This window comes from Citrus sinensis, chromosome 5, assembly GCF_022201045.2.
Source record: "Citrus sinensis cultivar Valencia sweet orange chromosome 5, DVS_A1.0, whole genome shotgun sequence".
Taxonomy (NCBI): Eukaryota; Viridiplantae; Streptophyta; class Magnoliopsida; order Sapindales; family Rutaceae; genus Citrus; species Citrus sinensis.
Window position 1 is genome coordinate 29,337,849 of NC_068560.1, and position 12,326 is coordinate 29,350,174.

The following is a 12,326-nucleotide window of genomic DNA, read 5'->3' on the forward strand; positions in this document are numbered from 1 at the left end:
TATGGGTTGGTATAGCTCAGTGATGTCTCAAAACAAAGCACACTCATTTGTGTTGTCACCAATGAAGTCAATCAGCACTGCTAGCGAATCATTCAGAAACAAGACATGCAAACATGATGTGGGCAGCCATTGCCCATTTTCATCGCTTCTCCTCTCCTGTCTTTATTAAATGTAGTGATTCACCACATAAATGGCCCCTGGCTGGCCCATGTGAAGAATCACTCTCATGTTTGGACCCGTGAAATATTTCTATGACTAGACAAATTTCATCAACTTTTCTCCTGTGATTTGGCCTAATTAACAAACTTGCTTGATTAGGCAATTTGTGGATACTCCTTGTCCTTGAAAGAAATTCAATCATGTTAACTTTTGGCCAAAACCTTGACAAAAGGGCATTATTATTGTTAATTGAAGTTTCAAACGACTTGATTGATCACGATCTTGGATTGAGTTTATATAAATTGCAAAATTGGAAGAGAAACAATGTTATTGGTTATTTACTCAAAATATTTTTAGTTGAATCAAATGTCATAACACTACTATTGCAATAAAAATATTATCAACTCTTTTTAGTTAGGTAGACAGATAGTCAAGGATCACATGATATGATAAAAAGATTCTCGACGGTGTTAATAGATAATAGTTTATGATGGCGGCCTTGCTATTTTCCCCATAAAGAAGACAAAACTTTTCAATTAAATTATTTACGTCAAGGGGGGAAAAAAAATTTACACTCGGAGAGCCGAAAAGCTACAAAATGACAAAACAATTGGCATCCATTTAATAATGGATTTTTTTTATTTATCCTCTGAATGAATGTTCATGAATCATGTAATGAAATATAGAGGTCAGAATGTAAGAAAATGGAGCTTTTAGGCTCAGAATCGAAAGCAATGAATTAAACAAAGATAATGTATTTGATCAATCCTAATCTAGGGCAATGTCTAAACAATAGCGGCGGCTTAGAAGCACGACAAATTGGCACGCTTGCCAGTCCTTAATTTTGAATTTTGCTAGCCGGGGTCCAGTGGTCCGCCACTGGGCACAAAATTTTGAAGACAATAGCAAGCTAAGGAAAGAGGGTGCAAAAAATTAGACGTCAGATTTCGATGATAAAAAATAATGTTATTTAGTATTTCTCCAAAGTAACTGGTGAATTTCATTTTTGTCGGTTTACAATCTTAGTCTACTAGAGGCCAAAAAATAATAATAATAAATAAATAACATTTACTGCCAAAGTTCATATACAGTTCCATCATATATGGCTACATTGCATACGTAACACCTTTAAGGAGTTTCAGTTCAAGCCTTCCCCTCTGCTGACCCATCAAACTTCTTCTCTAGAAATCGCTTCTTACAATCGTAGAAATAAATCATAAAAGCCACCCACTTCATCACACTCCCCAAACAATCCAAACAAGCCTGCCCAACAATGACTTCAATCATCAAATTACCCTTTTGCCAGCCAACACGGGGACTTGATAATCTCAAACCACAGCTCCAAGCAAAGAACACAAGCATTGCGAGAAACCCACGCTTCCTGCTGCCTCTACTGATATAAGCCAAAACCCCTAGGGCAACATTCCCATGCTTGTTTTCTCTTCCAATATTGATATCACAGTGCCCGTATTCCAAACAGCACTCCACTCAATATATTTTGTAAACAAGGCCACAAAAACCAACATATACATCTACGTGAAGAAGCTGGACCGTATTACATAGATGTTTATTGAGAAGAGTGAACAATCCAACCAAAGCAAATGAATTCAAAAGAAGAGCATAAATGGATGTAATCAGAGGACCCTTGAATAATGCTATCTTATTCTCGATGAAGGGTTTGGTCAACATCTCCTTTTCTTGTGCGTAAATGGCTGAGGCAGTACTGACAGTGATGATAGTGTTGAGCAGGTCAAAGAGATGAATGATTGCCAAGAACATGAAACTTTGCACGAGGAGTTTTTGGGAGAAAAAGTTGCCAATCCAGTCTCTGAAAACATCTAGGGTGTACCAAGAAGATCTGTAGATGATCCCAAAGCCATCATGGGGAGGAGGGCATCAGCTTGAGATTTGAGCGATGCAATCAAGGCACATTGGAATATGGTTTAATATAAAAACAAGAAGCAAAACAAGGCAATCGAAGTGAGTAAAACTATGAAGACAAAGTAGAGTTTTTTTGGTGGCATCAGCAGGTAAATGACTAGTTCCACAATTACAGCACAAATTTTATGTTTATATCTGCCGCAGGAACCAGCTGAAATAGTAAAAAATCATCTAACAGAATTATTCAACCAAACCAAGCCCTCAACTGAAATGCCTTTCATTTTGCATATACAATAAAATAAGATAATGAACAAAATCTGAGAGATCAAAATTATACAGCTCTCTTCTGAATGAAGCCTGCAGCAGCTGGAATAATAATGAAAAGACTGTACTATCAAATCAGTAGGTTTTTTGTGCACTATTGAACTAAAGAAGATAAACAAATAAATTGGTCTATTAACAAAGCCTAAGAATTGCAGAATGTCAGCAGGGCTTGACAAGCCATTCAGTCCCGAAAGATGATATTTTGTAAATGGGCCAAACTTCTAAATGCAAACAAGAAACCACAAACTTATGTCGAATGATCAGCTCCAAGGTAAAAATATGAATAATAAGACAGGGCCTCAGAATTGCAGAATGACAGCAAGGCTTAAAAAGCCATTCAGTCCCGAAAGATGGTATGTTTTGAATGATATCCTCATAGGCCAAATTTCTTCATAGAAAATTAAAAGACCACATCCCAAATGATCAAAGCAGCACTGGATGGAGAACCATCAACATCAACACCGCATTTACTTGTGACCTGTTAATTTGCTAATTTGGAATCTATAAACATAATTAGTGTGCCCCATTCAAGTATTAGCCCCCCATCATATCATTAAAGTTTAAAAATGAAGTGCAATTTGTATCACAGAAAAACAAACACATAGGAATGGGAACAGAATTCATGAGGACTATGGAAAATGACAAAATATATGTCTCATGGCAATTCCCAAATGGTAAAGGCAGCAACGCCGCTCCACAAGGCGATGGAATATGAGACTTGCCCAAATGGAGGAGCTCCAGCAAAGGAGGACCATCAACAAAAGAGCGTTTCTTTCTGACGGTTACTTTGGAATCTACAAACATAACTGGTTTGCCCCAAACAAAGTATTGGACTTCTTTCCAGAAACCTCCGTCAAACAAATAGAACAGCAAAAGAAGTAACCTAAGGAAACTAAAACAACAACACGCACAACACCATTCAAAGAACAATAACAACCAAAATTCAATTGCAAATAAAATGAAGCTTAAAGCATGTAATTGGAATCAGACTTTATCAGAAGATATGAAGCATGTGTGTCTCATGGCTAATCCCAAATGGTAATGGCAGCAACCCACTCCACAAGGCGATGGAATATGAGACCTGCCAAGATGGAGGAGCTCCTTTCAAGGAGGACCATCAACATCAGAGCATCAATTTGTGACGGTTACTTTGGAATATACAAACATAACTGGTTTGCTCCAGCTAAGTATAGGACTTCTTTATAGAAACCCCCATCACATTAATGTTAAAATTCATAATGAAGCAAACTTTTAGTCACAACATCAACAAGAACATACCCACCACCAAACAGGAAATCCATTACAAACAATGCAACAGCCATACTAAAAGATAGTGAAGATTAAACTTTGAACTCTGTGTAAGATTTTAATGCACATACCACTGGGGTTTTTCACAAACGAGCTGCTGCTGAGCGACAATCCCAAAGAGCAAAAAATGCACCATCAGACAGACTGCAATGACAAGGGTTACGATAAACAATTCCAATTAAAATAAATTGTCATTATGATTTCTTTTCAAAGTCAAGATATTCACAATTATTAACATTGAACATTAAGTCTATGCCTAAATGGAGGTAGTTCCCTCAGAAAATAACGTGATGTAGCTTTCATTCATCTGATTATCAGAATTAGCATGGTCAGTAATGAAGCATCACAGGGAACGGCCCCAACTCAATGGGACATCCAAGATTAACCAACATAAAAATACGCAACCAGATACATTTTTAATCATCCAAAAAAAAAAACAAAAACTTTAATGCAAGACGAAAAAAATTAATTTTTAAAAAAACTAAACGCAGTACATCCTCAGACAGTCATGAGAAATTCAGATATATGTTAGCACGATTAAATTTGCACAGCACAAAAAAAAAATCTGCATATAAATATAAAAATACCCACAACCCAGTTGAACAAATCAAGATCTTCACAAAACAGAGACACATGCGATTGCATCAACTATAAATAAGAAAAATAGGCTGTGGCTCAGATAAATGTTGGAAAACAAATTATATTCCCAGGCCTACAAAAGGCCTCATAATGAGCTGGGATTATACACTTATCATCACTGACTGCAAACTAATCTCTTTCTTTCTTTTGTAAAAATTGCATATCAGAAACTCATATCGAGCTCAATTAAATCACAAAACCATTTAATTAAATCAAAGAATGATTCAAAGAAAAAAAAAAATTGCTTGAACTATAAAGAGAGTGATGGAGGGGTAGAAGCAGCATAGAGGGATAATGTGGCGAGAAGAGAAGGGGTTAGGGTTTTATAAAGGACTAGGGTTAGGGTTTTAACGAGAAGATCGTTTATTTCCATTTTTGGCCCTAAAGTTTTAAATTTAATATATATATATATATATATATATATATATATATATTTCACATTGATTTTTACTAACGATCCGGATAAAAATACGGATCCCAATGCGGGTAAAAACTAGGGGATATCTGGATATCCAATGCTGTTTATTCGAAGATTTTTCAATTTATAAGCTTTATAATCCAATGAGCCAGTGAAATTTTCGAGTAGTTGTAATATGTGGAAAATTTAGCTCTAACAAGTGAACAAATATAGGGCATGTTTATTAGTACGGTTAGTAAAAATTAAGCTATAATTATTATGGAATAAAAATTATAACAATAACAAAAAAAAAAAAAACAACGTTCATAGGCAATTAGTAAAATATTATTATGACTTAAATTGAATCTGTAATTTTTTTGGTATAAAATAGATGAAAAAAAAAAAAGACACAGTTGTCACATCCCAACTATGTCAGTTACCAAACGTCCTGCCCAACTGATTGGTAATATTATCAATTAAGTGAAAAAAAAAATTTGTTTGGTTATAAATAAAATGAAAAAAATAAATACAAAACTTAATTTTAACTACTCATTAAACAAAGAGAGACAAATAGATAAAAAGAAAAGAAATATTGTAAAAAAAAAAGAAACAAAAATGTCTACTTTGTTTAAACAAGTGTGGTGTGCTCCCAATTAACTTATTATGGATAATAATTTTTGTGATTGGAGTAAATTAACTTTAACATTTGCCACAATTATAATTCTAGCATTAAAGAATATGGTGCGACGGATGCTTGGGTCAGATCGATTGGTCTTCCACTACGGGCTGCTTATCCGTTCCTCGGAACATTATAGTATTGAATCCTCTAGGTTATCTTAAGGGCGGCAGCGAAGTTCTTTTTCTTGCACAATCAATTTTAATCTTTTTATCGTATGATTTGAAAAACAACCATCATATATCTATAGTTATATACTTGCCCATTTGCTCCTCTCTTCAAAATTGATAGTTTAATTGTTATTTGCGTATTCATAAGTAAAAAAAAAATCAAGCATTAATAAAACCATCATATCTGGTAAAAAAAAAAAAGATTTTATCAACGGAAAGTAAATTAACCCAACAGTCAAACAATTAACCTGAAATTTCTGAACCAGCTAATGCTCTTAACACTGTTGAAGGCCTCATGAAAGACTCACTCCATATTCAGAAAAATAAAATTTTGTAACACAAGTAGATTAACGTGAAACACAAAAAAAAATAATTTGTTAAACGGGTACATTTTCGTTATTAATAGGACAATATAATGTATATAAATAGACAAAAAGAAAGCTGTGTGTGTGAACACTAATCCTAGACGTAGAACTCAAGTCCCCTCAGAACAAAAAAAATCCAATAAATCAGTCGTGAAAAAGTTCAGATGTAGGGGGAAAATGAATTATTGGGAAGAAAAGCATAACAAACACAAAAAACAAAAAACAACCCAGTTGAACAAATCAAGATTAAGCAGTACCCATCTGCTTATAAACATCAAAATGACAGAAAAAATGATTTTTTTATATTTACCGAAAGAAGCAAACACACTGATAGCATCAAACATAAGAGAAGAAGAAGAAGAATAGGTGTGAGGCTCAGATAAATGTTGGAATCGATATTCTAGTCCCTGGCCTACAAAAGGCCTCATAGAGCTGGGATTATACATTCATCATCACCGACTCTTTTAACCTTTTTTTTTTCCTTTTTGGCTGAAAAATACATACCAATAAATAATTAATCTAAAACTCTTCAACACACTTCAATCGAACAATAACCCAACAGAGAAATTGGGAGGACGGGTGAATGCGATGCGAGGGAGGGAGGGAGGGAGGCTGCAGAGACAGAGGGTTTGTGCCGAGAGGAGAGAAGGAGCGGACTAGGGTTTTAATTTATATAGGGAGGGGTAATGCGTGTAAATTACACAAATATCACGGGTGGCCCGGCATTTGATTTGATGCCCTCTCTTCAACTTGTTTTTTATTTTATTCTTACCTATTGAGAGATTCAATAAACAGTTGTTTATTTTTTCAGCCCTTGGGCCCGCCCAGTTCAACTCAAACATTAAGGAAGAAGAGTTGGGTGCTATTGGCACCGCCTCAAACTCCTCATTGGACCCCTTCATTCTTGTTTCCTATTCATGTGGCGTCAATTTTCATTGATAGGAAAATTAAAATTTTAAGGGTTAATTGTGGGTGCTTTTATAAGTGATTATTAATTTTTAATACGGTAAAGCGTTATAAAAGAATTTAAATTTTGAACGGGTGCTACAAGGTGATCCACTCTGGGAGAAATCACATTGGTTAGCATACAACTACTACTTTTTTTGTTAAAAAAGAAAAAGAAAAAAAAAAGAATGTAATACTTTCAGTCAATTAATTAGAACTCGTGTTAGATGCTCTCAAATTCCATTCTGAACGATTTGGTATTTGTCAAATGGGCAATGAGATAATTTAATTAATTAATACTTATCATTAGAAAACAGTATGACAAAAATATGAAGTATTAATATAAAATCAAATAAGCAAGGGAAAAAAATTACGGAAATTCTAAGCTTCATTTTATTAAAAAAAAAAAAAAAACCGCTCTAGAGGATGTGTAAACAAATTAAGAAGAAAATCAATCAATATTCATTAATCTCATTCTTTAGGTCTAATCTCAATTCCTTCAACAATAAGTCCCCCTTTCAGATGCTGACCCTTCACTTCTTTCAAGCACATCTTCACTTCCTTACCTTCACCTCCGTCATTGTAAAAACTTCCCAATTCAATCTCAATCCATCCATCTTCACGTTCCCTAGCAAACCTTTCACCATCTCCTTCGGAAACCCTAGATCTCAGAGCTTCATCGCGATGCAAAAAGTACAGATGCCCTAGACATTCTAACTGTTTCTTTCTTTCTTGCCAACGCAAATAAACTGTCCCTTGTGACTTGAAGCTGCCATTACCAACTTCAAGTGATACTTCTGATGGCAACGAGTCTAATCCGAAAGCTCTCTCGGCAAATTTAACGATGAGATAGGCAGCGTATTGTGTTTTTGGTGATATGGTTTTGGTGTTTATTTTACCAGTTATTTGTAGCCAACTAATGGTTCTAAGTTCGGCTACTTCTGTAAATCTGAAACAATAAGTGAATACGTGAGAGTGAGAGTTTAAACATGAAATGTTGGCTATGATACCATGTTAAAAAAAAATCATTAATCGAAAAAATTAAGCTGATAGATGATGATCCAGCATGAGTATCAAATTAAAGATACGTTTCAACAGGGTTGATGTGAAAATATATGCAACCTTGACTGAAGGAAGGGTTTCCAGGTCCAATAGAGAGGATTGTTTGCCCACGTAATTGAAAGTTCTCTTGCACCTAGAATGTAACGTTTCTTGCTCGTTGATTTCTCTAAGGAAAAAGTCTGAAAAATCACTAATTAATGTAATCATCATCAATAAGATTTGTCAATAAATTAAATCAATTTCGGCCATCAAAATTGAATTATAAGATCAAGCAAATTTTGAATGGAAACTTTGACCATCTTATATATTTGGAAATTTGATTTTGACTGGATACATCAACGTTTTCATTTTCCTTGACGATGCACTTGTTGATGATCTCGGCCACAAAGAATTATTTTGAGAGAAAAAGTTGATCCTAGCGAATGCGGCAATCTCTAAGGCTGAATTTGAATCCACAGGTGGTGGAACAAATATGAATTTCAATGAAAATTTCATATTTGTTCCACCTCCTGTGCGTTCAGAATCACACCTTGAAACTGTCACATTGTCTATTATCTATACATAATTCTAATGTGTTTATAAATTAAAAGTGTTTCTAAGTTGAATGCGTTTACCTTTTTACCTTGGTCAATTAGAACTGGGCTACATAACCTCATAAACAGCTCTTTCTTAGAAATGTACACCAGCGGCAACACTAATCTTGAGAGAATTTCCTGATAATCAACCGGCAAAAATTTCTGCCACACATTGTCGGAATCGGCCGCAAATCGTACCGTCGACGAGACAAGCGAAAGCCGGCACGCATCTCTAGGAGATGTGTATGATAAAATGTGAGCAAAACAATCTTCGGGCAGCAGATCTACGTTCATTTTTTTTCTTTTTCTTCTTTTAGTTAATGTCTTACGGCTTATGTGTTTGTGCTTCTTGAATTTACTAAGAATTGTATATATAGAGCATGTATTGTAGGTAATGTTAGTGTAACGTTAATATGACGACATTTTTGTTTGAGGGTCTGGTCTAAATGACGACATGAAGTGAACAAATGAGCACATCTCTTGTGGACTTTTAGTTGCCTCATAAGAGCTTCTATACATCTGGCAAAAATAAAAATGTTTGTCGAATAAGAATATAGAAATGATTAATTCTTAATCTCTTATTAATAATAGACACGTGACATGACAACTTTAAAAATCAGGGGGAGGATCATAAATAATTTCTACATAGAATTATATCAATTAATTATAATACATATACAAGAAAGGGATGACCCTTGAGGTGATATCATATTCTTGCCTGCAACGTCTATCTATTAAAAAAGTTCAAGTCATCTAATAAGAATCATCATTTTGACCAACCCCTTTTTACGGCTGTGGTCCATTCAAAAGATTAATTTTCTATCTTTTGTGTTTTGGTAGGCATTCTGGTTTGATCTCTCCCTCTATGCCAAACAGATAAAAGAATCAAAACAAAATTACAAAACTTTATCTTTCGGCATAAAACTTTATCATCATGATCATTTAGGCCTCACTTCAATGCCTTCACTCACAAGCCCTCCCTTCAATTGATAACCCTTTACTTCCCTTAAACTCGTTTTTACTTCGCGATGATCATCTTCTTCATCACCACTAAAGAAATCTCCCAATTCAATCCCCATCCAACCATCATCGCTTTCTCGAGCAAACCTTTCATCACCACCACCTTCAGTATTCAGTCTTGACTTCACCATCTGCTTTCGGTTGCCGTAAAACAAACTCTCCAGGTGATGTTTCTTCTTGTCTTTGAAACTCAGATAAGCTGTATTAGCAGATATTGTTTGATTTTCCATTTCTAGGAATGTTTCTGAAGGTATCAAATCCAACCCATATGCTTGATGTGTGATTTTAATCAAAAGATATGATCCACACATTGTGTTCGGTGATAACATATGAGTTCTGACCTTGCCTTCAATCTCCAAACGGCTAATCATTCTTAGTTCGGCCACCTCTAAAAACCTGGAAGCAAAATGTTTTTGTTTTACTAATTTCGAAATAAAGTAAATGTAAGTTAAATAAGCAAGATTAAGGGTGCTACCGTGCTATCTAGTTTCGGTTTATATTCTTGTAACATATATTAAAGTTTTAAAAAATAATAAAATATAGCAAACTTAAAGCCTGCAAGCATATTATGCATAAGTAAAAATCAACCTTGATTTTAGTGAGGGTTTCCAGCTCCAATTCTTTGGATTATCACTCCATGTAATTGAAAGCTCCCTTGCAGACAATACAGAGGATTTTTTGCCAGTTGATTTATCCACTTTGAAGCTCTGCATTACATGCATTTATAATTAAAATATGCAATATATGATAAAAGAATTTAACCCTCCGACAAGAGAGCCGTTGATCGTCGGTCTGGATTTTAAAGATTGCGAATTTCTGCAAAAGAGAATTAAGTAGTGGCTACAGGATTGACGAACCTTTCTACCATTGTCTATGAGAGTAGGGTTACAAAGAAGAAGATAAAGCTCTTTCTTTGACCAGAACGTCAAAGAAGTGATGGATCTAGATACAAGATCTTGATAATACGACGGCGAGAATTTCTCTCAGACAACATCAGACTTGGCCACCGATCGCAACGTCGATGAAATCAGCGTAGACCTGCATGCATCTGATGGAGAAGTGAGGGAGAGAATGATAGCCACACAATCTTCAGGCAACATGTTCAAGTTCAATGCACCTTGATTATTCATTTTGTATTAGCGAAAATCTTCAAAAGATTACTAACTAAATAAAACTAGTGCAAGACAAAATCTGCACGTTTAATTGACTATCCCTTATACACACACACGCATATATATTTATATATAACCAAAAACTTAAATTAAGGGGCTTATTTCAAAATAAAATATTTAATTTGAGATTTTTTTAATTGTTCACTTAAATACATTTTAAATCTCATAAATTAAATTTCATTACTTTCTTTTAAATTCTGAATAATAATAATAATAAATTATTTATTTTAAATGCATGAAAGTATCATTTTTCTAAATAGTTTCCACATAATATTTAAAAAAATAAAATAAACTATTACTATTGAATTACAAGTCTTTTGTTATATGAAAAATATATTTAAATTTTTTTATTTAACTATTTTAAAAGAGGATTACGGACATTTAAAAAAAAATTAATGGCCCAGAAAGGGTTGAAGCACCTCTTGAGCCTTAGTTGAATCCGTCCATTTATACATACATATATATACACACACACATACATACATACATACATACATATACATATACATGTATGTACGTATGTCTGTATGAAACATGCACGTAAGTTATATACATACATATAACTTAAGACAGTGAAGTCTGAACTCAAGACATAACTTTTTGACAAAGGATAATTTCAAGGTTTTACATTGTTATTACATTCTTACGATCGGTGCAGAACATATATAAAGTTGGCAATGTGGAATGGATGACCTAATTAATGATAAAGCACTAATATGTTCCTCGTTGGGGCTCCGTGCATTGAGAAATTTTAAAATACCTTTAATGTATTATAACTAATTGATACATGTATGACATGTGTAATTGAATTTAATATAACTACCACTTATATGATAATTTTTTAAAATAAATACATACATGTCATAGTATTATTTAGTTGTTACATGACTGACATGATACCTCTGATATATTCTAAAATTTCTCTCGTGCATTAGGAAATGGCATGGTGAACCGTTCCATTCACCATGCACTTAAGATAATATTAGAAATTAATAACAATTTGCACAACTTTCATTTGTGAAACAGATTCACACTCTAATTATTCTAATTGACAACGATTAGATAATTTGGTCAGTTTTGGTGTCTACCAATACAGTGGTTCGACTTAACAACTCTGATCATTGACCCGTCAAATTTAAATCTTATAATGTTTAAAATCAACAATATTAAGTCGGTTTTATAGAATTGGAATGTAAAATTTATATTCGGATCTAACATTCTAGTAATAATTATATGTTAAGTAGTTGTTAACTATTTATGTCATCAATAATGTGATAATTATGTTGTAGTAATTGATAAGAAGCGAGTCAAACGCTATCATACAAGGAGAACGTATTTTATATATAATTTAATTGGTCGTAAAATTGAATTATAATGTACATGTCCTTAAGGTGTTTATTTGACAATGTACCCCTAATTGACATACATGAGTTAGGATCAAAGAGAAATAAACGAAAAGAGTATGATGACTAAAATCTAAAGTAACCGGGTATATTGTGAATGGTACTTTTCACTTGCCAATAATTCGGCTTTGAGTATAATATATATTTACTGGATGAGAGAAAACTAATGGCCCAAATCATTCACACATATTGGTGTTGGATAGAGAAATTGAATTGGGTATTGATCGATT

The 12,326-nt window shown here is 33.9% G+C and overlaps 1 protein-coding gene, 1 long non-coding RNA gene, 5 other non-coding genes and 1 pseudogene across 7 annotated transcripts; all 8 read right to left on the reverse strand.

Moving 5' to 3' along the window:
- Nucleotides 1-1,104: 1,104 nt before the first annotated feature.
- On the reverse strand, nucleotides 1,105-6,898 carry LOC107176353 (uncharacterized). Its single transcript, XR_008054887.1, has 2 exons — nucleotides 3,744-6,898; nucleotides 1,105-2,017 (listed from the first exon to the last, which is right to left on the reverse strand). It is a non-coding gene; the product is annotated as an uncharacterized LOC107176353 (long non-coding RNA).
- Nucleotides 2,659-2,747, reverse strand: LOC112497793 (small nucleolar RNA SNORD96 family). Its single transcript, XR_003064775.1, has one exon. It is a non-coding gene; the product is annotated as a small nucleolar RNA SNORD96 family (small nucleolar RNA).
- Nucleotides 3,941-4,026, reverse strand: LOC112497780 (small nucleolar RNA snoR53Y). Its single transcript, XR_003064763.1, has one exon. It is a non-coding gene; the product is annotated as a small nucleolar RNA snoR53Y (small nucleolar RNA).
- On the reverse strand, nucleotides 4,340-4,437 carry LOC112497775 (small nucleolar RNA snoR69Y). Its single transcript, XR_003064758.2, has one exon. It is a non-coding gene; the product is annotated as a small nucleolar RNA snoR69Y (small nucleolar RNA).
- On the reverse strand, nucleotides 6,287-6,380 carry LOC112497776 (small nucleolar RNA snoR69Y). Its single transcript, XR_003064759.1, has one exon. It is a non-coding gene; the product is annotated as a small nucleolar RNA snoR69Y (small nucleolar RNA).
- Nucleotides 6,899-7,234: 336 nt separating the features above from the next.
- Nucleotides 7,235-8,851, reverse strand: LOC112497515 (F-box protein PP2-B15-like). The gene is made up of 3 exons (XM_025095878.2): nucleotides 8,541-8,851; nucleotides 7,987-8,105; nucleotides 7,235-7,813 (listed from the first exon to the last, which is right to left on the reverse strand). Exons 1-3 carry the CDS (start codon nucleotides 8,793-8,795, stop codon nucleotides 7,336-7,338), a joined length of 852 nt encoding a protein of 283 aa, XP_024951646.2. The 5' UTR covers nucleotides 8,796-8,851; the 3' UTR covers nucleotides 7,235-7,335.
- Nucleotides 8,357-8,459, reverse strand: MIR9560 (microRNA MIR9560). The gene is given in 1 exon segment (NR_161560.1): nucleotides 8,357-8,459. It is a non-coding gene; the product is annotated as a microRNA MIR9560 (primary transcript).
- Nucleotides 8,852-9,439: 588 nt separating the features above from the next.
- Nucleotides 9,440-10,651, reverse strand: LOC102607222 (F-box protein VBF-like; annotated as a pseudogene).
- Between the last annotated feature and the right edge of the window lie 1,675 nt (nucleotides 10,652-12,326).